This window comes from Chelonus insularis, unplaced genomic scaffold (assembly GCF_013357705.1).
Source record: "Chelonus insularis isolate UGA/USDA-ARS -01 unplaced genomic scaffold, ASM1335770v1 contig_352_pilon, whole genome shotgun sequence".
NCBI lineage: Eukaryota > Metazoa > Arthropoda > Insecta > Hymenoptera > Braconidae > Chelonus > Chelonus insularis.
In genome coordinates, this window is record NW_023276517.1 from 137,911 (window position 1) to 161,003 (window position 23,093).

The 23,093-nt window shown below is 30.3% G+C and overlaps 4 protein-coding genes across 4 annotated transcripts; all 4 read right to left on the reverse strand.

Moving 5' to 3' along the window:
• Window positions 1–265: 265 nt before the first annotated feature.
• On the reverse strand, window positions 266–8,655 carry LOC118066658 (receptor-type tyrosine-protein phosphatase T-like). The gene is given in 29 exon segments (XM_035082858.1): window positions 266–406; window positions 484–619; window positions 716–870; window positions 977–1,108; window positions 1,168–1,683; window positions 1,770–1,967; window positions 2,036–2,176; window positions 2,249–2,383; window positions 2,452–2,528; window positions 2,604–2,691; window positions 2,783–3,092; window positions 3,182–3,455; window positions 3,525–3,888; window positions 3,890–4,065; window positions 4,162–4,234; window positions 4,311–4,555; window positions 4,636–4,950; window positions 5,036–5,362; window positions 5,450–5,764; window positions 5,878–6,085; window positions 6,148–6,224; window positions 6,350–6,496; window positions 6,563–6,868; window positions 6,943–7,019; window positions 7,170–7,329; window positions 7,408–7,609; window positions 7,707–8,002; window positions 8,114–8,272; window positions 8,377–8,655. Coding segments are annotated over 29 exon segments (5,907 nt in total). The 5' UTR covers window positions 8,600–8,655; the 3' UTR covers window positions 266–331.
• A 278-nt stretch (window positions 8,656–8,933) lies between these two features.
• LOC118066659 (uncharacterized) lies at window positions 8,934–12,293 on the reverse strand. The gene is made up of 11 exons (XM_035082859.1): window positions 12,083–12,293; window positions 11,894–12,019; window positions 11,539–11,822; window positions 11,269–11,461; window positions 10,810–11,178; window positions 10,594–10,734; window positions 10,351–10,500; window positions 10,161–10,276; window positions 9,890–10,085; window positions 9,286–9,821; window positions 8,934–9,215 (listed from the first exon to the last, which is right to left on the reverse strand). Exons 1-11 carry the CDS (start codon window positions 12,291–12,293, stop codon window positions 8,934–8,936), a joined length of 2,604 nt encoding a protein of 867 aa, XP_034938750.1.
• Window positions 12,294–12,616: 323 nt separating this feature from the next.
• Window positions 12,617–17,542, reverse strand: LOC118066665 (neurexin-4-like; the record flags this gene model as incomplete). Its single annotated transcript, XM_035082865.1, has 9 exons — window positions 12,617–14,100; window positions 14,334–14,639; window positions 14,715–15,044; window positions 15,203–15,680; window positions 15,766–16,107; window positions 16,197–16,567; window positions 16,642–16,783; window positions 16,899–17,095; window positions 17,446–17,542. Coding segments are annotated over 9 exons (3,747 nt in total), but the record flags the coding sequence as incomplete, so codon positions are not given.
• Window positions 17,543–18,786: 1,244 nt separating this feature from the next.
• On the reverse strand, window positions 18,787–22,167 carry spdo (sanpodo). Its single transcript, XM_035082863.1, has 5 exons — window positions 21,293–22,167; window positions 20,839–21,102; window positions 19,882–20,291; window positions 19,326–19,480; window positions 18,787–19,155 (listed from the first exon to the last, which is right to left on the reverse strand). Exons 1-5 carry the CDS (start codon window positions 21,921–21,923, stop codon window positions 18,849–18,851), a joined length of 1,767 nt encoding a protein of 588 aa, XP_034938754.1. The 5' UTR covers window positions 21,924–22,167; the 3' UTR covers window positions 18,787–18,848.
• Window positions 22,168–23,093: the final 926 nt, after the last annotated feature.

The following is a 23,093-nucleotide window of genomic DNA, read 5'->3' on the forward strand; positions in this document are numbered from 1 at the left end:
TTATTCAGTTAATTGTATGTTATTCAATGGAAAATCATAAACGTTTTTTCTTTGTGTGTGGAGTATTCGCCAAACGATAAATTGGATGTAAACATCAGCGTTCTAAAAAATTGGAGCAAAACAGTGCTTTTACCTGCCCGGTGAGTTATTATATTTGAAATTTTTGATTTGAATATCAAATAATTACCATTCTAAAAATTTTCACATTTTAAAATCAAAAATGAGTATTTTTTTGAAATATATTATAGCTTTATTATTACAATGAAGCGTTTATACAGTTTGATTTTAAAAAGTATTAATGATAAATAGAGATTTTTTAACAGTTAATTACTTAAGTAAAATTTGCGTATGTTTCAAAATAATCAGAATATACTGCTGCAGCATCATACAGGTATGCAAATTGGTCCTACAAAAATAATTGTTTTAATTAATTGAATTTTTTAGTTTGATTAGTAAGATTATTTCATTGATTGCTATACGTACGATAGATTTACAAAAATCAGATCTAGATCTTCTTATTGCTCGTATTGCCAAACAAACATCACATTCGCGTTCTAATCCCATTCTTTCTAAAAGGAAACTTAGAGCTAAATAGAGACCACAGCCTGTTACACCATCACTGAAAAAATGAATAATATATTTAGAAATGAATAAATTAATTGAAAATAATAATTTTCCTGCTAGAATTATAAAAACAATATTCAATTAATCTTACTAGCAAAGAACTAGTGTAGGTTCTTCACTTCTTGAAATTCTTTCAGCACTTTGCCATAAATCTACTAAAATAGCAGGCTTGGGTGGTGATTTATTTTTCCCTGGTTTCCAGTCTTTACAAGTTAGGATAGTGATAGTTCTCTCATTACCACATTTCTGAAAATAAAATAATATTTGCAAATTGAATGCTGTTCTCTAAAAGCATTATTAATTTAATTATGTAAATATAAATTCGTATATGTATATACACAAAACAGCTTACCTCTAAACTATTAGCTAAAATTACTCTTTGTTGGAGATAAATTTCTGAATCAGCTATACTTTTTCCTTTTAAAGTTATAAATGGTACAGGTTTCATTTCTTCATCAGGCTTCGGGATGAATTTGCCACAAGTCTGAAATAATTTAATTAATTAATATTGCATGTTATGAGTTATTTCAATTATATTCTTACTTCATCATTGAGATCAACTGGTTGAAGTAAAACAATAAGTTCAACTTTTAATTCAACAACCATTCTCCAAAAGTCACCCACAGTATTAGGTAATGGCAGTTGAGAAGCAATATAATTATTCTTTTTTCTTGCACTATCAACATAAACCCCAGTAATATAATTACTATCATCTTCTGTAGTTGGATATCTTGATATGTATATTCTTGAAGAAAGAGGTGCTAATTCAGGGAATCGATTTTTGGCAAGATTTGCCTCGGATAATTTCGGAGAAACTGCTAATGGTTGAAGAGCTCGATCTTGCCAGGTAGATTCTTCAAGTCTTTGCTGTTGTAATGTAAGTTGATTTTTGAATTCTTGAATGTTTGATGGTAGATTATCATTACATGGAATTGATGTTGGTAAGGCTAAAAGACATTCTACTAATGCTAAATGTGCAAGTAGATACTGTTGTTTATTGTCCACCATGTTTGCTCGTTGGTTCCTCATCATTTCTGTTTCTCCAAAGACATCAATGACCTATTGTGAACAATTTTTTATTAATTAATATAATGTTTTAGCTTTTGGTAAATATCGTTATATTTATAAACATATAATAAGCTTACTCCTTCACCAGCAGCACGACGTAAACATATATCACATACAATGATTGTTCCAGTTCTACCAACTCCAGCACTACAATGGACCAATATTGGTCCATTTCCTGTTGGAGTTGCAAGTAGTTTTTTTAGATAGGATACCACTGATTGAGTATATAAGGGAACTCCATGATCTGGCCAGGCCGTAAAATGAAGTTGACGTATCTAAAAGATTTTTTTTTGACAAAATGTATGTTTCTTAGAGTAAATAATTAGATGTCTTTTTTAATTACCTTTCGACTTTTCTGTCCAAAAGTTACATGAAAAGTTCTAAAAGAATAATCCGCAAATACTGTGTGACTGATATTACCCACAGTAATTTTTCCATATTTTATTTCTTTTCCAATCTCTGGCCAATATTGTTCACATTTTATCTAATACATTGATGAACGTTTGATAAATAATTCAATATCAGTTAGTATATTGTTGAGTCGAAAGAGTAATACCTTGCCACCTTCGATTATATTAGCTAGCATACATATCACGAGAATTTCTTCTTGCCATATCATTCGCCAAAAATCTATCAAAGTATTTGGTTTTGGTCCTTGGGTAGCAATGTAAGCTTTCTCATTGTTATAGCCCTGATTAATAAAATTTAATGAAGTTAAATCATTTTTCGGTTTGAGAAAATAAATCGAATTTTAATTACCTGTATGTAATTAGCATTGATATAATCAGAGTAAGGATCATCTGGTAGCTTTTCTAATATAACACGTGTTTCATCATCTAACAATTAATAATTTTTACTTCATTATAATATATACAATTGTAAATATCACAGTAAGGAAATTATTTACTCACATGCAATTAAATTTCCATATCTATTTTTTGATTTATTTTGAGGCATTATTCCATACTTCCAGGGTTTTGTTTGACCTCTTCGAAGAATCTGATATTTTTAAACCAAACAAATATTTATTACAATTGTAATATTTTTTTTATTAAATTGATTTAAATATTGAGATTGTTGATAAATGCACCTCATACTGTAGATCCAATTTTCCAGTAGCGATTGCCTGTTTGACGTAATCTTGAAATTCATTAATTCTAATCGACGAGTTACCTTTCAAATTTTCATATATTGACTCAGTAGCAATAGTTCGATTTAAACGTTCTGTAGAATTTGATGGAGTAATTGAAATTGATTCTCGAATATCAACCATATTAGAAATATCTTCTGCTTCATTTATATGTTCAGATTTTCTATTCTTCTTTTCAGGGACAATAGGGTAAATTGGAATAGGTTCAGTCATTTCATCACTTTGTGTCTTATCAAAATACTCTTTATTCCTGGAAATTAAATATTAATTGAACATGTTGAATCAATTTTATATCAGATTTCAAATAACCATTTGATTCGATTGATTTATGAAACATACCTTTTTTTAAGTAAACAGTAGTACATAGTTCCACCAATAATTAAAACAATTAAAACAACTGGTATAGCCCATGACTCATGATGTATCTTGGGAATTCGTCCAATTTGAATTGGCTCAGATTTCCAAATGAGTGGTAAAGCTGCTTTATTTGAGTGTGTTTTGTCATGTACCAAAATAACAATAACGTAAGTACTACCCACATTGAGAGGACAATTTGACACACCATCATAAATATGATCATCTCCAATTGTGAATGATAGGTTTGCTGTTTTATATGCCTTTACAAATAATTAATATTAATGGGCTGAAATTGATTTCAATGAATATTTAAAAATAATGAACTTACTGGGAAAAGTAGCCACACGCCAAGCTACTTCATGATAATCAACTTCAATATCTTTTGCCATTTGTTCACTCAATGTTCCTCCTTGTTTACAAATAGAAGGACCCTTAACAATGATGTGAAGTTTGCTATCTTTTGTGTTATTGACTATTGGTGGAATGACAATGTTGATTAAGGAAGTATCATTATCCGGAACAGGATGTGGTTTATACTGAAAGTCCAAAGCACAAGCGGTTTCAATTATTTCTTGTGATTGTTTTCCACTTTGTGTTGCTGTTTTTCCTTGAATAAATATGGTATAACGTGTCGATGGTTGTAGGTATAAGTAAGTAGAATATTCAGGCTCATATTTAGAAATTGGAACTATTTTTGGTTTCAGAATTTTTAGAATATGGATAATTTTTCAGCTCGGTGTCAATTATCTTTGGGATAATTACAAATTGTTTTATTGGTCCACCAGTGATGGATGGGTGTTGCCATTTTACATATACCACTCCTTTATTTATTTCTGTTACTGATATGATTTCAGGTTGTTCTGGAGCTAGAAACAAGAAATGTTGAAAAAGTTTAATGTTGTCGTAGAAAAAAATTAAATGTTGGAAAGGTTTTCATTACTTCAATAAATTTTTAATCTTACTTTGTTCTTCACGATTGTCAACGATTTTAAATGATTCACCTGGATTATTGACTCCTTTATTATGAGCTCTTACCTATCAGAATAGATATAAAAATTGATTTCTTGATTTTTGAGGCAACTTGATTTTGAATAGAAAAGTTCATATTTACTTCTATGTATTGTTTAATTGTTTTGGTTGGATGTGGGACAGTTTTACATAATGAATTCTTCCAAAGGTAACATGTTTCGTTAAGATGTACTTTTACTTCACTAAGCAATCTTTCATTTCTTCCTAAAAATCTGATGCTATAATAATCTAGTTCGCCATTCATTGGTGATGAAGGTTGTTGCCATCGTAAGGTGGTATTCGATTCATCTATTTCTACTATTTCGAGGTTTTGAACTTTCGGTGGAGCTTTGCAAATTAACAAGAATGATCAATAAAAAATTTCTATACTATTATTATGAAAAACATTGAGTAAAAATGATACTTACGACTTGGATCCGTGGTAAAAAGAGAATCAATATGAGCACTAATATTTATAAATCTATCAGGTCCACGAAGTACATAAATTTCAGCTCGATATTTCTCATTTCCATAAATTTGTTGTGCTTTCAATAAATTTAAATTTACAAAATGCGATTTGGTGTCATATGAGTAGTAAAAGTTTTTTACATTTTCACTCACTCCAGTTATAACAACTCTTGAATCATCAATTGGGCCAGTAATTGTCCAACAATCAACTGGATTGTCCCAAGTAATTTGATTATGTGAGAATTTTATATTAGTAAATACTTCAGTAGGTATGTCTAGAAAAAAATTTCCAGTTATTTCAATCAGTTAAATCTATGATAAGTTTAAATAATAAAAATAATTAGAAATAAAACCTCTTACCTCTTGGTTTAGTGCTAAAGATAAAGCTATTTTTATTTCCTACTCTTGAATTATATGCTGACACTGAAACTTCATAAAAGACATAAGGTACTAAGTTCTTTAACTCATATATTACTTCAGTAGTAGGAGCAATGTTTGAATACGTTTTTGAAATTTTCAAATTTTCTGGAGTCTTCTGTTTACTTTTGCAACCGATGTAATATAAAACTTTAATAGTCAAGTTGTAACCTAGTATAACACCATTTGATGGTTCTGGGGAATTCCACAGAATTTCGACTCCAGTTGCAGTAACAGATTTTTCCTGCAAATTGGTTACGGGCGGTGGTGCTAGAAAAGAACGAATAAATTTGTTTTTTAAATTTTTTATTTGTAATTTACTATCATTGGGCGCTATTGTTATATTTAGAATATTACCTGCTTCGAGAGTGGATAATATTTGACAATCTCGAAACTCATTGTCACTACCGTTTATACATACTTGGTATTCTGTCAATGGATGTAGATTTGATAAAGTGATTGGAAATTTAATTTCAGTGTCGTTCATATGAACTGGACGTGACTCATTTGTCGTTGGTGATATTATTGATAAGTCAATTGAATACCAAGAATCCGGACACGGATATGAATTTCCTAGGGAAAAAATTTTTTTCTGAAGAAAAAATTCAAAGAAAACAATCAAAAATATAAATATCGTTAATACTTCATCAGATTTTTTTATTCTATCATAAACTTTCGTCGTCTCGGTATTAGTTCACAAATCGTTGAACTCCCTGTAATTATGATAAGAATTAATTCATCATTAATCCTTTTTCTCGGCTTAGGAATAAGTTTGAGTGACTTACAATTGCATAGTGTTATAAAACTAGCCGGACTCCCTACGAGTTGTCTGTATTTATTATTCTCGAACTGAATGTGCATTACAGCTTTTACCTCATATTTTGTTCCAGGTAACAGATCATTGAAGATAGCAAAAAAAGTACTTTTTTCAGTACCATTGATAATATTTATTTTAGTATGAGCTTTTTCTCTTAAAATACTTTCATGATCTGTCTACAAAAAATTTTTGAACTTTTTAGTAATTTAACTACAAATAATAAAAACTTTAATTGTACCTCGGCTTCGAATTCAAACATAGCATTGATGAGTTTATAATTTTCTTCTTCATATAAAAATACTCGAGCACTTGTATCTTTAATGTCAGATCGGACGAATGCATTGGATGAGTTCAGGGACGGAAGTAACAATAAAATATTCGAATTAAATATTTAATATTAAACATATCGCTGAGACAATAAGTTAGATTCAAATAATTACCTTGATCACAATAAGGGTTGGTAGAATGAAATCCGTGGAGAAGTTTGCAACCTAAGAGACATTCACCAGAGTATCTGTCACAGCTGTCAAGACTACAGTTGCTGCATTTTTTTGAACATCCAAAACCATATAATCCTTGCGAACATTCTAAAAAACGAGTAATCGTTCAATAATAAAATATCAATTATAAACAACAAGTAAAAAATACTTAACGAGTGTTAGACAAATACGGCCGTATAATCCTTTGTGCACATGAGCAACCAAGCTTAGTACATATTTCTACACCATAGCAGTCAAATTCAGAAAAAGAGCTGCACTTAATTTCACAATTTGGTCCAAAATTAAAATTTTTACAAATCTCAAAGTTATTTGAACTGGTAGGAAGCACATTAATAGCTTCAAGAACTTCTGATTTTGGATCTTCATATGACAGTCTTTGACAGCTAACAGATGGCCAAAGGTAACCTGATGCATAATCTTGGGTTGCTGTCATTTCCATTTCACTGGAATTTGAAGTGCCTAAAATAATTAATAAATTGAAGTAATTTATGGAGATCTAGAAATTTATCAAGATGACTAAAATAAATGAATACCTTCTGGTAAACAATTTTCGAAGTTTGTTATTGCCCAGTGATCTTTCATTGGATCAGCTTCTTCTAAATTACAGATGCTCCAATTCCAGGTGAATAGGAAGTATGATAAGCAGAAAATATACCCCCCCCCCCCCCTCTTTTGCTTGTTTATTCTTGTCATTATTGCCACATAGGCAAACTATGTTCAATGTTATCATATTTTGATTCGTTTTGAATAGTTTTGTCACGCCGTCCCTTTTTCCCTGTCCCCATCTATGATACTTACAATTAAATTGCAATGATAACATAAACCTACTAGCATATCAATACATATATCTGGCGAATTTCCTGATATCAGTGGTGAACTTCGAAGAATTGCACCACGGTCTGTTGTCAGAGTATAATTATCTAGTTTTCATTAATAAAAAATATGAAATTTATATGATTAATAAATTTGATTTTTAAAACATAGAAGACAATTCTTACAGTCATGATAGCGAAATAGCATTTCATCGGTTGGATTTCTGTAGAAAATATAGTATGAGTTATTCGAAGTTTGCTTAAGTTCTATTTTATCGTAGTCACTATAATGTAAAATCTTTTTATCTGGATTAAATAATTGTATTTTACGAGTTTCTTCTTCCCATGTCAATACAAATGTTTTCCATTCATCAGAACTCAGTAACATCTGCAAAAAATTTTCCCTTTAACTATGAATATTTATTTTCAATACGTTGTTGAACGTTGTAATTTTTTTAATCTTTAGAAAATAATAATTTATTTACTTTCCGATAATCATTTTGCAAGATACGACAAGGAGAATTATTGGGTGGAATTTCCCATGGTACACCATTTTCACATTTTCTCATTCCAGAAATTGTATTCTCCCAACCACCGATTATAATCCAGTAACAAAAATCGCTCTCAAATTTTTCTGACTCACATATTAGTATGTGAGCATTCTTTCGTCCTCTGATAGAAAATGCTAAACTACCAGTTGCTCCAAATTTAAGAGTAGTGGGAACTCCATTTTTCTTTATTTTTATGGGCTTGAAGGTGCTACTTTCAAAATCTGTGAAACCTTGAATTTTTAAAGAATTATTTTCAATACAATTCGAAACCACAGAACGGATAAAACAATGTTTTAAGTAAGAGAGAGAAGAAAATGTGTTCAATATAATATAAGACTTACCTTCCCAACGACTATCATAAACTGGACCCATCGGAATATCACAAGAATCTACGATGCTCCAATTGCCACCTTCTTGACCCCATAAATTAAAACCCATTTTATCCACATTGATTCTCATTTGTTGTTCGTAATTAGCTGTGAATCTCGAAAGCTTTGTATCTATTTCAAAAAATTAAATACCGGTTTGGAAACTTATATCAATCAAAATTTTTGAACTTATTATCGATATTAATAATATTAAATGAACTAATGTAATTAATCACCTGTCGATTCTTTTCTATCGGAATTTTTGAGATTTTCATCAATCCAGTATAAATTAGTATTCCAAACAATTGCGTCTTTCGGTCTGTCACTGACACATAACAATTGTCGAGACATTTGCCGAGTGTAGCCTAAATACTTCGGTTCATCTCGGAAAATAGTCAAGTGACTGCTTGATACTAATTGAATAAATAAATTGATAATAATAAAACAAGCCAAGTTCATTCTAATAAGTTGTTATAACTTTAAAAGACTTTATGTTGTGAAACATTCAAGAATTCAAAAACTAACTGAATCTTGGTATGTAAAAAACGATAGTGGTGTTAGAGGAATTGGTCTTCCTGCCGCAGATTATGTGAATCATTGATAAGGAAATACGGTGAAACTATGAAAAATATATAATATTTATATAATTTTCATCAAAATAAAAAAGATAAACTTTTTTTAGTTATCAAGAGAAAAGTTTCAATTTATTTTAACAACATATTTTGATTTGAGATTTATCTTTAATTAACTATTTTTTATTCTTAAATATTTATTAAAAATATTAAATAATAATTTATATTTTTAAATAACGGTAAGCAATCCCACATAATATTATCATAAGCACAGCTAAAGGAATTGCCCAATACTTCCAATGTTGATCATTAGAACTAATATAAAATTTTGGAGATTTCCAAAGAAGTGCCGGAAATTCTTGTAGTTCATTTTGGTCTCCTTTTTCACGTACCAAAATATATATTACATACGAACTACCTGAATGAAGTGGACAATTTGCTATAACATCATTATAAATAAGTTCATCTCCAACTATAAACAGTTTATCTGCTGTTTTAGATGTCTAAGGAAAACAACAGTTTATCAAAAAAAACAATTGACTATTTATAAGCATGAATCTTTTCCAATCTTACCGAAAAAGTAGCAGCCATCCATGAGACTTCATCATCTTCCAGATTAATTATTTTTCTCAAGTTTAAACTCAATGATCCACCTTGTTTACAAATTGGTGATCCTTTTACGATAATATAAAGCATACTATTTTCTGTATTATTAAGTACTGGAGGTATAATAATATTTATTTGACGATTTTTATCATCTACAGTAGCTGATGGTTCATATTTAAAAGCCAATGCAGATTGGGATTTGATTTCTATTGTTGATGAGTTTCCTTCACCTTTTTCACCTTTTGCTTGAATAGATATTCTATAATGCGTAGATGGTAACAGATTTAAAAGTATCTCATATTCAGAGATAGATTCAGAGAAAGGAATTTCGATAACTTTTTTTTCTTTAAGAGTTGGTTTTACTTCTAACTTAGTTGCAATTATTTCTTCAGAAATTAAAAATGCTATTATCTTGTCTCCTTCAACAGTAGGAGGTTTCCAACTTAAGATAGCTTTACCTTTACCTTCTTGGATCATAGTAACAAGCGATGGTATACCTAGAGCTGATGGAATTTGATATGAAATTTATTTGGATCATTGATGCTGTAATTTAATTATCTTCAAAACTTACTCATAGACATAGTTTTAAAAATAGCAGTATCTCCCATAATTGTTTTCGATGTGTTACCATATTTGTAACTAATGTACATTCTAACAGAATATTTAGTCCCAGGTCTCAAATTAGTGAAAGTAGTGTGATAATATTTGTCATTAGAAATGTTACTCTTACCTAATCTTCCAGCATATCTTTTTGTTTTTTTATCGTCCTGAAAAATTAACGTGTTTTCAATTATTGTTAATAAATAAATAATATTTCTATCGTTTATTTAGTTCATTTATACTTTAAGTTCGAATCCAATTGAAACACAATTTTTCACATATTCATCAGTTGCCTTGAAAAATGCATAAGCACTTGTTGTTGTAATTTTAGCGATAGAAGGAGGATAAATTCTTGAGCCTGTAAAGTATTTTCTTTAGAGAATTTCGATAATAATCGAAAATCGTTTTAATATTTTTTTTATTATCACTAACCCTTTTGACAGCCTGGGTAATAGTTATTACAAGTACAATGATTTTTTGTGCATCTCATCAAGAAATCACATTCTTTTCCAAAATAATCATTGCAATTAGTTGCACAGTATGGTCCTATCATTTTCGAGGAACAATTTTCAACATTTTCATCTAAAAATTTTGAAAAACATTAGATATTTCTAAAACATTGTAAAATATATTTTCAGCAATTTTTTCTGTTAGTATTGAGTGTTACAATTAAACCTATTGGCATAAATTGTAGAGAAGCACGCAAATTTAAAAGTTCCACACGTGTAGCGTTGTAAGAAAACCTTTGACACCCAATCGGAACAATTTTGCTCTTTAAATTAGTAGATACACTAAAGGATATTTTTTTAAGTGCATCTGTAATAATTAACAGAAAAATCAATTACTGTTCATACATAGAAATGAAGTATATGAAATAACATATCAAAAAACCTTTTGGATAGCATCTGGTTATTTCTTTATTAATAGCCCAATGTCCTGTTTGATTTTTTTCTGAGATTATTAAAAATGTTACCATTTCAAGTTTAATAGGATATACAATATAGTGAGTGTTTTGAATATAGAATTTAACTTTCTTCCACATGGGCAGATTATGAATGGCTTTATCAGGTAAAACTTCTTGCATCATTATAATTTTTCCTGATGCATCTACTGCGGATATTCTCAGTCCACAATAACTACATAAACCTACTAGCATCTCGATACAAAATTCTCTATCAAAATATTGTGGCCAATAAAAATAGTTGAAGGATGTTGAATTTTCCATCTTAATTCCACTTTTCGTGGTGTAAATATAATCATCTTTTTCGCAGAAAAAATCAGGAGAATAATTTAATTTACATGATCAGATATAAACTTTACATTGGACATAATTAAACTATTTATACTTACATTCATGAAAACGAATAAATACATCATAGGATGGATTTGAGAAAAAAATATAATATGCGGGAAAGTTAGTATATTCATGATCATTATCAATATATGTTAAAATTAATTTGAATTCATCGTATAATTCAATTTTTCTTTCTTTTTCTTCCCACTTAAGTACAAATGTTTTCCATTTATCGATATCAAGTGGAATCTGAAATTTAATGTTTAAGAGATCAGTTTTAAATAATATTAATAATAAATGTGATAACGATTGAAAAAATTATTCACAACAATAGAATCGGATTGGCTATTGTCATTGCTTGAATGGTTTCCATGTATTCCGTGTTCATACCGTTGAATTTTTGTTTTCATATTTTGTCTACCATACATTTCTATCCAATAACAAAAATCACTCTTTATATTCATTGTTTGACACAAAAATATATTAACCATTGAAGGTCCTCTTATGGAAAATACTAGAGCACCAGTTTTTTTAAATACGGCATCTTTGCTGCCACTTTTATCGAATATTTTTAACATTTGCTCATTTTCAAACATATATTCCCTAAAATCTTAAAATATTTTCAACCATTAGTTTTAAATTAATTAAAAGATAAATTACTTAAAATAAAATATTATTTACGTTCCCATCGGCTATCATAGACAGGACCCATTGGGTTTTCATACGAATGTGTAAATTGCCAAGGACTATTTGTTCCAGAACTATAGCCTTGAAATTTAGTATCGGAAAATTTCACCGTTTTATATTCTACAAATCGATGTGATATTATTTTTAAAAATTATACTCGAATTATAAACATAGTTAATTTACCATTGTTATACACTTGCTGATGTCTTGTAATTTCCCGTATTTTTGCTTGAAATGGAACATTCCATACGAGTGCATCACTTGGATCATCACTTATACACAAAAATTTTTGTTCAGTATGAAGATCTCCTGGAGGTATTATATTATGGAATGATACTAAATTATCACTTAATGTAATTTCAAAGAAGGAAGTAAAAATAATAATTTTCCACATTATTAATTTAATTTTTAATTTACTTAGAAATTCTCCATAACTAAATGCGATTGTTGTGCTTAAGAAAGCAGGCTTCCTACTAGATATTAAATGAATCATTGATAACACAATACTCAACATATAAGGAAAATTTCGTTATAAATGTTATTTTACAAATCCATGTAACGTATTAATTTTTATCCGTTATTAATATATGATTAAAAAGTTTTTAATTTGTTTATTTACAATATTTACAGCTAATCAGTATTATTTAACACTAAGAAATAAAATATATCAAATTACATTTAATAATTTTTTTTTTAAATTTCTAAATTTAAGGTAGTTTACATAAACCATTCCTGTTTTCGTTCAACTTGATGTCCTCTGATTGAATTGACTACAGCAGAATCAGGATCATCAACATTTTCAGAACCTTTTTCTTCATGAGTTAAATATTCTCCTTTATGTAGTGATATATACTTTAATATAAGAGCAGTCATGGCTACTAAAGCAATAAATAAGATTGATAAAACACTTCCTAGAATTATTTTATTCCATTCGTGAAAAGCAGCTTTTAGTTTTGCTTGATCAATGTGTAATGGTGGTCGAGTCTCTACAACATTTGGAGGATGAGTAATAGGTTCAACGCCACAGAAATCTTCTGTTATTGGTCCACCTGTTGATTTGATATTAGCTGGACCCTCTTGTTGAAATAAAAGCTTTAAAGGATAAAAATCATCAAATTGAACTCTTGAGATGCATCCAAAGTATCCATCTGTCATCGATTCATTTTTTCCAATGTAAAGGTATTGAATATTGTTAAATTGTGCATCAGAAGAAGTTTTTATATTAAAATGATATTTTTTAGGTTCGTTACCATCAACAATAAGTAACATGGTTGCACCTTCATTTTCTCTCTTGATAATTAAATCATGATATTGTGCAAGATTGAATAGTTTCGTCGGATAAATCAATTCTTGTCTTTCGAAACCAAAATCAAAAACTACTTTTAAGTGACCACTGTTTGATACCATCACTGTTAAATATTCTCCAGAAATGTTCGAAGATAATCCTAGTAAAAATCCTTTAGCATCAGTTGTACTGAAACCTACTCGAATATATTCAGAAATCGTTGATCTCCAATTACCCGTGAAATCATAACGGATCATTGAATCAGGTCGCATGTTAACTCCAATTTCATCAGCACAAATAGGACCTTTGAATGCTGTCCAACGACAATCACAATCATAGGCATTGTATTTTTCTATACATGTTCCATTATTAAGGCAAGGGTTGCTTACACATTTCCCAACACAACCTTCACCAATCCCATAGGTTCCACGTCTTGCATATTGTCTTAGATCTTGAAGTTCTCCATTTAGTAAAAGAGATCTAATACATCCAATAAAACCATCAGTGAATTGTGTTGTGGCTCCAATAACTAAATTTGAAGTGAGATGTAGTGGACGAATAGGACCTGGTGTTTCACGAACAGAATTTTTTATGGCTCCATCTATGATTACTTGGGCTTCTTTTTGATTTCGTTCAACAGTAACTGAATGCCAATTGTTATTATTTAGGCGATCAGATGTTTGAACACTGACTGTCTGAACAATTTCTCCAGATTTATACTCGAATTGAATCTGATTGCCAGCTACAATGGAGACTTTGATGAAATCATTTGTCGGTCCAGTACTGTGGATTATGACTGCATTTTCGATTGTTGTTTTAAATTCAAAGTATATATCACCATTATGTCCCATGTCGAATGTTGGAAGATCGATGGTAGCATCAAGTATCCGAAAGGTTACTACATTATTCAATACATCTGTAAAAATAAACAAAAATATGTAAATAACTCAACATTGTATTCTAATGGTAAAATAGTGGTAATTAAAAATAAACTATCAAAATTTTCAAAAATTTTTTGAATATCGATTTGTAACCGGGAATAGACGATTTGGTCTGTTCATTCTTTTTACTCCAAAACATCTTCATTTATTTATATCTTCAATTACTTTAAAGTTTAAACAATAATCATTAAAAAATAATCATACTTACCATCGCCTTCACAAATAAGTGGACCAAGAGTATACCGTCCCTGTTTATCATCCACAACATTACCAGTATCACCAAATCTTAACTGTCGCACAGGAAGATACTCTTTTTCCAATATATCTCCACCATCTTCATACCAATCACTGTAGCCAGCATCACAATTACACATTTTTTTTTTATCTATACAAGTTCCTGATACTCCACATTCACATTTTTGAGATCCGGGCAATCCGCCACCCCAATAATTCATCTTTTCATTACCTCTGCTTACCCACCAAGAGTTTGGATCAAAAACATCACTTTGAGGATCTGAAATTATTCATAATCATTAATAATAAATATTATTAAAATTACTATTTTTTTAACTCACAATTGATTTATTACCTGATATATCAAATAGTCGTGAATTATGACAAGCATAACTAAGTCTTTGTCGACACGAGGAAGAACGATTTAAAAGAGCTTCTATTTGATTAAGATTAGCATCATACTGTATTGTACGAATATAACTTCCAGGGTTTGAATAGCCATCTACGAGTGTTGGATTTTCATGATCATGTCGAAGGATGGTTGATACACGGTCATCAGCATGGAATTCACAAGTCACTGGGAAAGGATCTAGTGGACCACTTCCATCAATATCAATATAAATATTTTCTTGTTGACTAACAGAATGCACACTTTTATAGGCCTCACATGACAAGGGATAATTCGCTAAAAAAATTGTTTTATATTAATTTTAATCATCCCCGAAAGAATTTTTGAAACAGATGTAATTCAATAAGTCCTAACATTTATCTATTTTTGAAATTATTATATTTCATTGATAAATTATGAGCTCTCTTCTTTAATTAATTAATTAATTAACTTACATGTACGACATACTGCTCCTGTGTACCCAGTTTTAGTGCAATTGCACTCAAATTCATCAGCAGGTTGTGTACATATTCCATTATGCTTACATGGATTTGGTGTACATCGATCTAATATTTGACAAGCATCATAGAGAATTTCGTTATCACAGCACATATCGTTCTTCTTCCAGTTAGCAGGTAATCGATAACTGCCATCAATGCTAATTTGTTTCATGCATCCAACAAAGCCTACGAATCTTGGAGATCCTAAGAGTCCTCCTCCAATATAATAATGTTCTCCTGTTTGAATATCGATACGTTTAGAAATCTTTGTAGTAACTTCATCAATTTCCAAAGTAATGCTATTTTTTTTTATTTCCAAAAGTACTTTGTGCCATTTTCCATCGTTAAATCTTTGTTCAAAATTATCAAGAATAGCTTCAGGGCTTTCTTTAGTATAGATTTGCATTATAAGCTTTCCTTTTTCTAAAAATAACTAAAAGAAATTTACAATCAATTTAGTAAATGTGAAAAGAAATCTTCAATAGGAGTTCATAAAAATTTAATTCCTATTAAAATACCTTGAAATTTCCTGAAGATCGAAATGAATGAAGAACAAGTAATCCAGCACTTCTAAATGTCCGAAATGATAGAGAAATATGTAGCTTCTGAGATCCTTCCCATCCTTGGAGTCGAACGAAGCTGCCAGTTGTTAAAAACGTCACAGGAACTACAGAAGATTCTGAACATCCGAAGTTAGCATTCATTCGAACCATATATTCACCAGCTTCTCCAACTGATTCAGCTTCTCTCAATTGCCGGAAAAAGTTTGTTTTATTTAAATAAAAATTTTCCATGCAGCCTGTGAAGTTTTGAAACACGACTTGTCCTTTTTGCATGTTAGGTACTCCTCCAAAATAGAGCTATTAGTTAAATAGAATAAAATATAATTTTTTTCTAAAAATTATAACACAAGCTTCATAAAAAAAAATTTTTTTATAATAATATTTACCGCTTGATTAAGATTTAATTTTTTAAATGGCCCTTCAATTATTTTTCTAACTACCACTCGATCAACAGAAAGTGTAAGATTATGTTTATTTCGTGAAATAAGTACATCATGCCAAATATTATCATCAAGAAGACTTCCAATAGATGCACTCGTCATAACTCCAGAACCCAGATCAATATTTAATAACAATTTATTATCGTGCAATTGTATTGCTAGAATATCACCCTGTGTTCCACGTGAATAGACTAGAATTCCATCAGCATTATTGGTTTTGAATCGAAAGCTTAAGGAATGTTCTTCAGTTTCAATAGGTTCTTGAAACAAGTTGATGCGTACTATTGAATTTCCATTAAATGAAATAACATCAGAAGCTGGAAGTAACAAATTAAAAATTAATTTGTAAAAAATTGTTGAATTTATTAGAATCTTTGGTAATATTACTTACCATAATGACAACCATAGAGCTCAATCCTCATAGAAATCTGACGAAACCATCGAATAGGATTTATTTTAATCCATTGTGCAACAATGGGTACTTCAAATACATTCGATTTTTCAGAATTTCCATCAGTATTACCGTCAAATATCTATTAAAACAATATTAATTTATTTCAATAATTTTTTTTTGATTGAAAACTTTTGATTTTATTTAAAAGTATGAACTTAAAATTATGACTGGAAAAGTGATGATAAATTGATTACCTTGATATAGCCTTCTTCCGTTTTATAATCTGTATAATCAAATCCATTAGTACCGTAGCTGATAGTATACTCCGTAACATATTCATCATAATTTTTATTTCCTTTTGTCACTATCGAAGTAATACTCACGGCTTCACCCAGGTCGATTATCAAATGTTGATAAGCATCATTACTGTTAGCAGTCCACGACTTCACTCCTATCAAAAAAATTTATTACTTTCTTCCTCAATATCAAATACCATCGATGTTTTAGAAAGTCATTTTCGTAGGTTGATATTTTATTTGTCAACTAAAGTCACTGAATATTTGAATTCGACAAAAAAAAACACATGACTCATTGCTACACACAATTTCCCAACTGTTTTGAATTTTCAAACTAATTGTTTCCGACGTTTATCGCACCTGTTCTAACGGCATGAAATCTTACAGGTTGAATTCATTAAATAAAATGTGAAATATTAATAGATTAGAAAAAGTATATTTTTATTTTAAAATTTAATTATGTTCTTATAATGACTAGAACATAATTATTTGTTCATTTCTGTACCTTCAAGACGAACTTCTGATGGATCTCGACCTTTGGCGGATGATGAAGCACTAACTTGTGCTTTTTTTAATAATGGAGTGTTACAGTGATGGTCTGAAATGTAAAGTATTTTTTTATGTTAACTTTACAACTGTTTCAGTCATTTTGATGAGCTACTTTATATTCATGCCATTTATTAGACAATAATAATTTAATAAGTACTACTTAGATGACTAAATTAATTTTATAAAAATTAGATAAATGACATGACATATTTTCTGCATTTAATATATGCATACAAAAATATTTTTAGATTATTTTCTTGTAATTAATAAATAATAAAGGAAAAAAACAACTATTGATCCATTTAAGCAGTATCAACATCAGAAATCTCATATTGAGAAGGAATATTATTTATTAATTTCTGTTCTACTTACAAGCCGTAATTAAATTAATAAAAAATTCGATAAGTAATAGTTTTATGCACAAAGTAACACCCATTCTGCTATTTTTTTTAATAATTTTATTTTGTAATTAAAAAAAAGACACGTCACTAAAGAAATTATGATAATTCCACACTGTAGGTGTCACATGTTATTGTCTAACTATCGAATGTTATTGTCAGTATGATGTAGTACTAGAAAAAAATACATACGCACTTCCAAATGCCAGCTTTCCCTACCACACCTGAAATTAAATGTTTAGGTGCTTTTTGATAGGACCCAGCATTAATAGGGGGGGGGGAATATATGTTAAAGAAAAAGCTGAATAAATTGAAAGTCATTCTTTCGATGGTCTGACACCAATTTTCTCTTAGTATCACAGAAAAAAATAGAGAGAGCGTATTGTTATATTTTTTAAGAGCTTATTAATTCGGATTCATTGCGATGAATAAAGTTTTATTTTATAATAAGTAATTAATAAAGTGCAACTTGACTCAAATAATAGTTTTTCAATAATATCTATTATTGAAAATATAAAAAAAGATTTTTACTTGGTCTAAATAAAAAAAATTACTTTTAAGAAATATTATTTTTCATAAGATTATTTAAACTAAGTTATGATAGATAAATGATTAAATAACATTTTATAGAAATTTAATTTTATACTCATTACTCACTGAAGATTGTAAAAACTAAAAGTCTAATATTAGTTATTCAGAATATTGGATTTATAATTCAATTGGCTGTTCATAATCCGTACGTTGAATATAATCAAATAAAAGCAAGAAGCATAATTTATAAAGAAACAAAGTTTATTTATTGAGCTTATTTATTTATAAAATCTTATAACACTTAAATACGTTATTACTTATAATAGAAGAGTGTAAATAACGTTTATTAAATATAATAATGACTTGAGTTATAATTACATTAAAGAATACAATTGAAATTTAAAAGATAAAAAAATAAGTACAAAATAATTTAAGGTGAAAATCTTGGCATCCAAGAATGAACACGTCGGTGACGACCGAAATGACATTTAGGCTTGAGTAGTGCTATCAAAGCTAATGACACTCCAAGTAATGAAATACCGCACAGTGCACCAGCTGTCACATCATGGAGTGGAGTTCCTGGTCGTGGTGCTTTTGCTGCAAGTAATAATAAACCAGCACAACTGAGTGCTGATAAACCAGCAAGTCCTAAACCTGTCCAGGCACGCCTAAGACTTCGACAAATGCCAACCAAAGCGCAACAAGCTCCACATCCTGCTGCACTATCTAAGTAGTATCTAAAAGAAGATTATTTATTATCATTATTATTGGTGTATTACTTCAACAATCTGCAAATGTTCTCTTGATAAACTATCTTTTATTATTAAAAGATTATTTCTTGTTTCATAAAATGAATCGGTGAACAGTTAGAGAAAAAAAAATAATGACATGATTTAAAATTACATACTTCCTCCCTTGAGTCCAAGATAAATAAAGTGCTAATCCACAAGTCAAGATGCCAACTAGAACAAGTAGTAATGGTGCACTTTTTTTTTCATTTTTCTCTATTCCACTAGTTTGAGTTGTGTTCATTTCACTATTAGGTGGTGATAACGGAGGTACCTGGATAGAAGAAATGTCATTATATAATTGTTGTTGTTGCTTTTGTTTGATAAAAACTAAAATTAGATTGACAATTTTTTTGGTATGAAATTTTTAGTAAAATTCATTATTTAATGGACTATTAAACAGTGAAATCATTAAATACACTGCTTAGATAATTTGTTTCTAGATAGACTATTTTTTAATTTATGAATTAAGCTTAATCGTTGTTTGTTGATGTTGTTTTAAACTAATGAGAATGAATGATAATATTAATCAGTCCAGTTTATAAAACGTTAATTAACTACAATGACTAAAAACTAAAGTAAACTAATTATAAATGAATCAACGAGATATCTAAAGGTTAATTAACGAATAAAATAATAAATTGTTAGATGGAAAAAATGAATGAGATTACTCACCACAGCTGTACGTGCAATAAAAGCACTTTCTACACTTTGATATGCATTCCTTTTTAGTTGTGATTGTGATTCAGAACGTGTTGACAACACCTGGTACTTAGGTGAGCCAATAACCATAGGCATAGAGTCGGAGTTTGATTCAACAAAAGCGTAACGTGGTGGTAGCTCATTAAAATCTGTTGGAGATGTAGCTAACGATGATGTCCCATCTCGACGTTGAGAATAGCGAGCTCTTCCGCAATTACTTGCTGGACAAATTTCCTGTTGTTCATTTAAAGGTAAACATCTGCGTGCCGAAGGCGTCTCTTTGTTTGGTGTCGATGTTTGTGGAACTCTAGTTGGGGAAAATGTACGCTGTGGTGTTCCTATTGGAGTTCCTCTCCTACTTGATCCTGGGATTACTCCTCGACCTGATTTATTCAACAATTAATTTAGCTTGATGTGAAGTTCAATTTAATTAAACACTAATTTTAAAATTGACATTATCTCTACGAGAGGGCTTAATATTTTATGATTCATGGAATTTTTACACAAATGTGTGTTTATGTATTTATCAAAACCATACGAAGAAAAGAAGAGCATCATCTACCCATGACATTTTTCGATCAAATAGTTTGCTTTTAAATTACCAGTAACGGTTACAATTTTATAGAAATAAAATACAAGTTTTTGGAAAAAATATTATTTTTGAAATTGAGATTTCTTTGAGGAAAGAAAATAAAAATAGTAAGCCCTCTGGAGCTAACATAAGGGTTCCAAGAACCCCCACTAAAGGTTATGATTTTAAAATAAAATTTTTAGAATTTTAAATCTTCTAAAAATACATTAGATACATGGGGACATTAAATAAATAAAAGTCATCTTCCTAAACAAAAATAAATGACTCTATCGCAGGATCATAATTAATTCATCAATGACATTCAAAGTTAATTAACATTTGAAAAATTCAAACAATACCTGTTGGTGATGTAGTGTTGATGGGTGGTGTGTATTGTGCACCACGTTGAGGAGTACCTCGTTCATGTTTACCCGGTGATAAATTTCTATCTTCTGATTTAGATCTTGGCTTTCTCGGAGTAGTCAATATTTCATGAAGTTTTTGCGTAGCAAGATTATTTCTCGATGAAAAGGTATTCTCCCTAAGTTCTGGTTGGTTCTGCAAATTCCGATCAGGTAATACTGGAGGATCATCTTCCTGCATGGGCACTCTTGCATATCGTCCTTCAAAAAATACCACAAAAATAATTATAACAATATTTTTAATATAAAGTAACATAAAAAAGCAAGCAAAAATATTAAGTCAGAGGGTGGTCAGTGAATAGAGGAAAACATGAAATAATAACAAGGCATATGAATACCGGTTAATGAGTACTTATACGCATATTGCATCGTAAAGTAAGGAAATACATACCACGAGGGGAAGAACGTCCACCACTTAGCCAAGAAGAGTCTCTATCAATATTTCCCTCGTCCGCGGGCACCAAAGCGTAACGGTCATTTCCGTCGTGACGAAAACGACGGACCCTTTGGTTTCCATCGAGATCTTCGTAGCCTCGCAGCTGTTGACCGTGATAACTTCCTTGTCTTACAAACTGTTGATTTTGCCGCTGACTATGAATTTCAAATCGCGACAAAGATGCTCTTCTTTGAAGGCGATTGTGCTGAACTGGCGGTTCGTCATCGTCAATGTACTCATACCGATTCCGAGAATTACGTTCGTAAACAACACGACTTTCTTGCACTTCTTTGTGTGGGGCTTCATCTAAATAACAATACCGATCCTGGGTTTTGGCATAACGATCGATTTCAATATCAGGTTCGGGTTTCGTTTGAAATGCAGGATTTGCATGTCCTTGATTATAATTTTCTGTATGATTTTGTATCGGAATCGGTACTGTAACTGGTGGTGGTGGCGGGGGTAGATCTTCGATACTTTGAAATTGCGGAGGGGGTGGTAGCTCATCATGATCTTCAGGTAAATATTCTGATTGACGACAAAATGATGGATTTGTATAACAATGCACTGGAGCCGGTTGTGACATTTTATTTGGTTTGTTTTCTAAACTTGTAAACAACTAAATTTTAGACACAAAAAAATTAAAAAAAAGCGAGCCAATTAAGTCTTTTGTTGTAATTAATCAAATCATTGACCAATTAAAATCACATAAACACTGCTGGTGTATGATGGTCTTTTCCAGGTCTCTAAGGAAAAATTAACTGATTGAATTGGAGAAATCACTTGCTCGGTTATCTCAAGGCAAACTTTTTTACACATTGTTTTATTTATTTTTTGTTTAAAGATAATCAAATTGCTATTTTTATTTTATTTATTGTTCAATTTCAAATTAAAATTAAATATACTATTTTTTGACAATTTTTAAAATCATTTTAACGTGTAATAATTGTTACAAAGACATGATTTTTAGGAATAAACTGGTCACTTTACACGTTAAAACTATACTAAAAGCCTAATCGAACAGCCGCATTACGAAGCACTGGCAGCTGCACTTGGTATGAACAGAATGACGGTTTTCGTTTGTTGCGGAGGGGTGGCTTGTGACAGGGTAATATGGGCCCGGTGTCTTCCTCCCTTCCACTGCTTATCCATTACCACCACCATTGACGTAATGTAATGCCAGGCCCACTTTCAGTGTATATAGTAAACTTATCCTAACTTCTTTTTAGCATTTTATCATATTTGGTCATAAATTTTCTTCTCGTTTCTAATAAATAATTAACAAATAGTTAATTACTTCTTTTAATTGAAAAATTGTTGATGAATTCATAGAATAAATTTGGCTGAATCAAAAAAATGTAGGAATTGATGCAAGATGTGAAGAATGGAAAGGTGCATCAGAACTTGGAGTGAGTTGAGTGTAGAGTTGATTTTTCAAGCAGCTGTTGCGACCGTTGGAGTTTGAGGCGCGTGTCCCGCGTGTGCTCGACATATCTTACATCTGCCATTGCTGATGTATTGATAGTTAACGGAAAGAATCATCAATTCGGGAGTCAATGGATGAGATTAAAGGATCAAAATTTAAAGGCTGATGCACAGCTAGCATTTAAATCCAACTCGCATCCTGATAAAAATGCATTTATTGATTTTTTTGCTTTTTGTGAGGCACCTTGTATCAACATAATTCAAATTTATCTTTTTAAATGCATTAAAGCATGAAAAATTCTATTTTTTATCCTTTAAAATTTTTTTCATG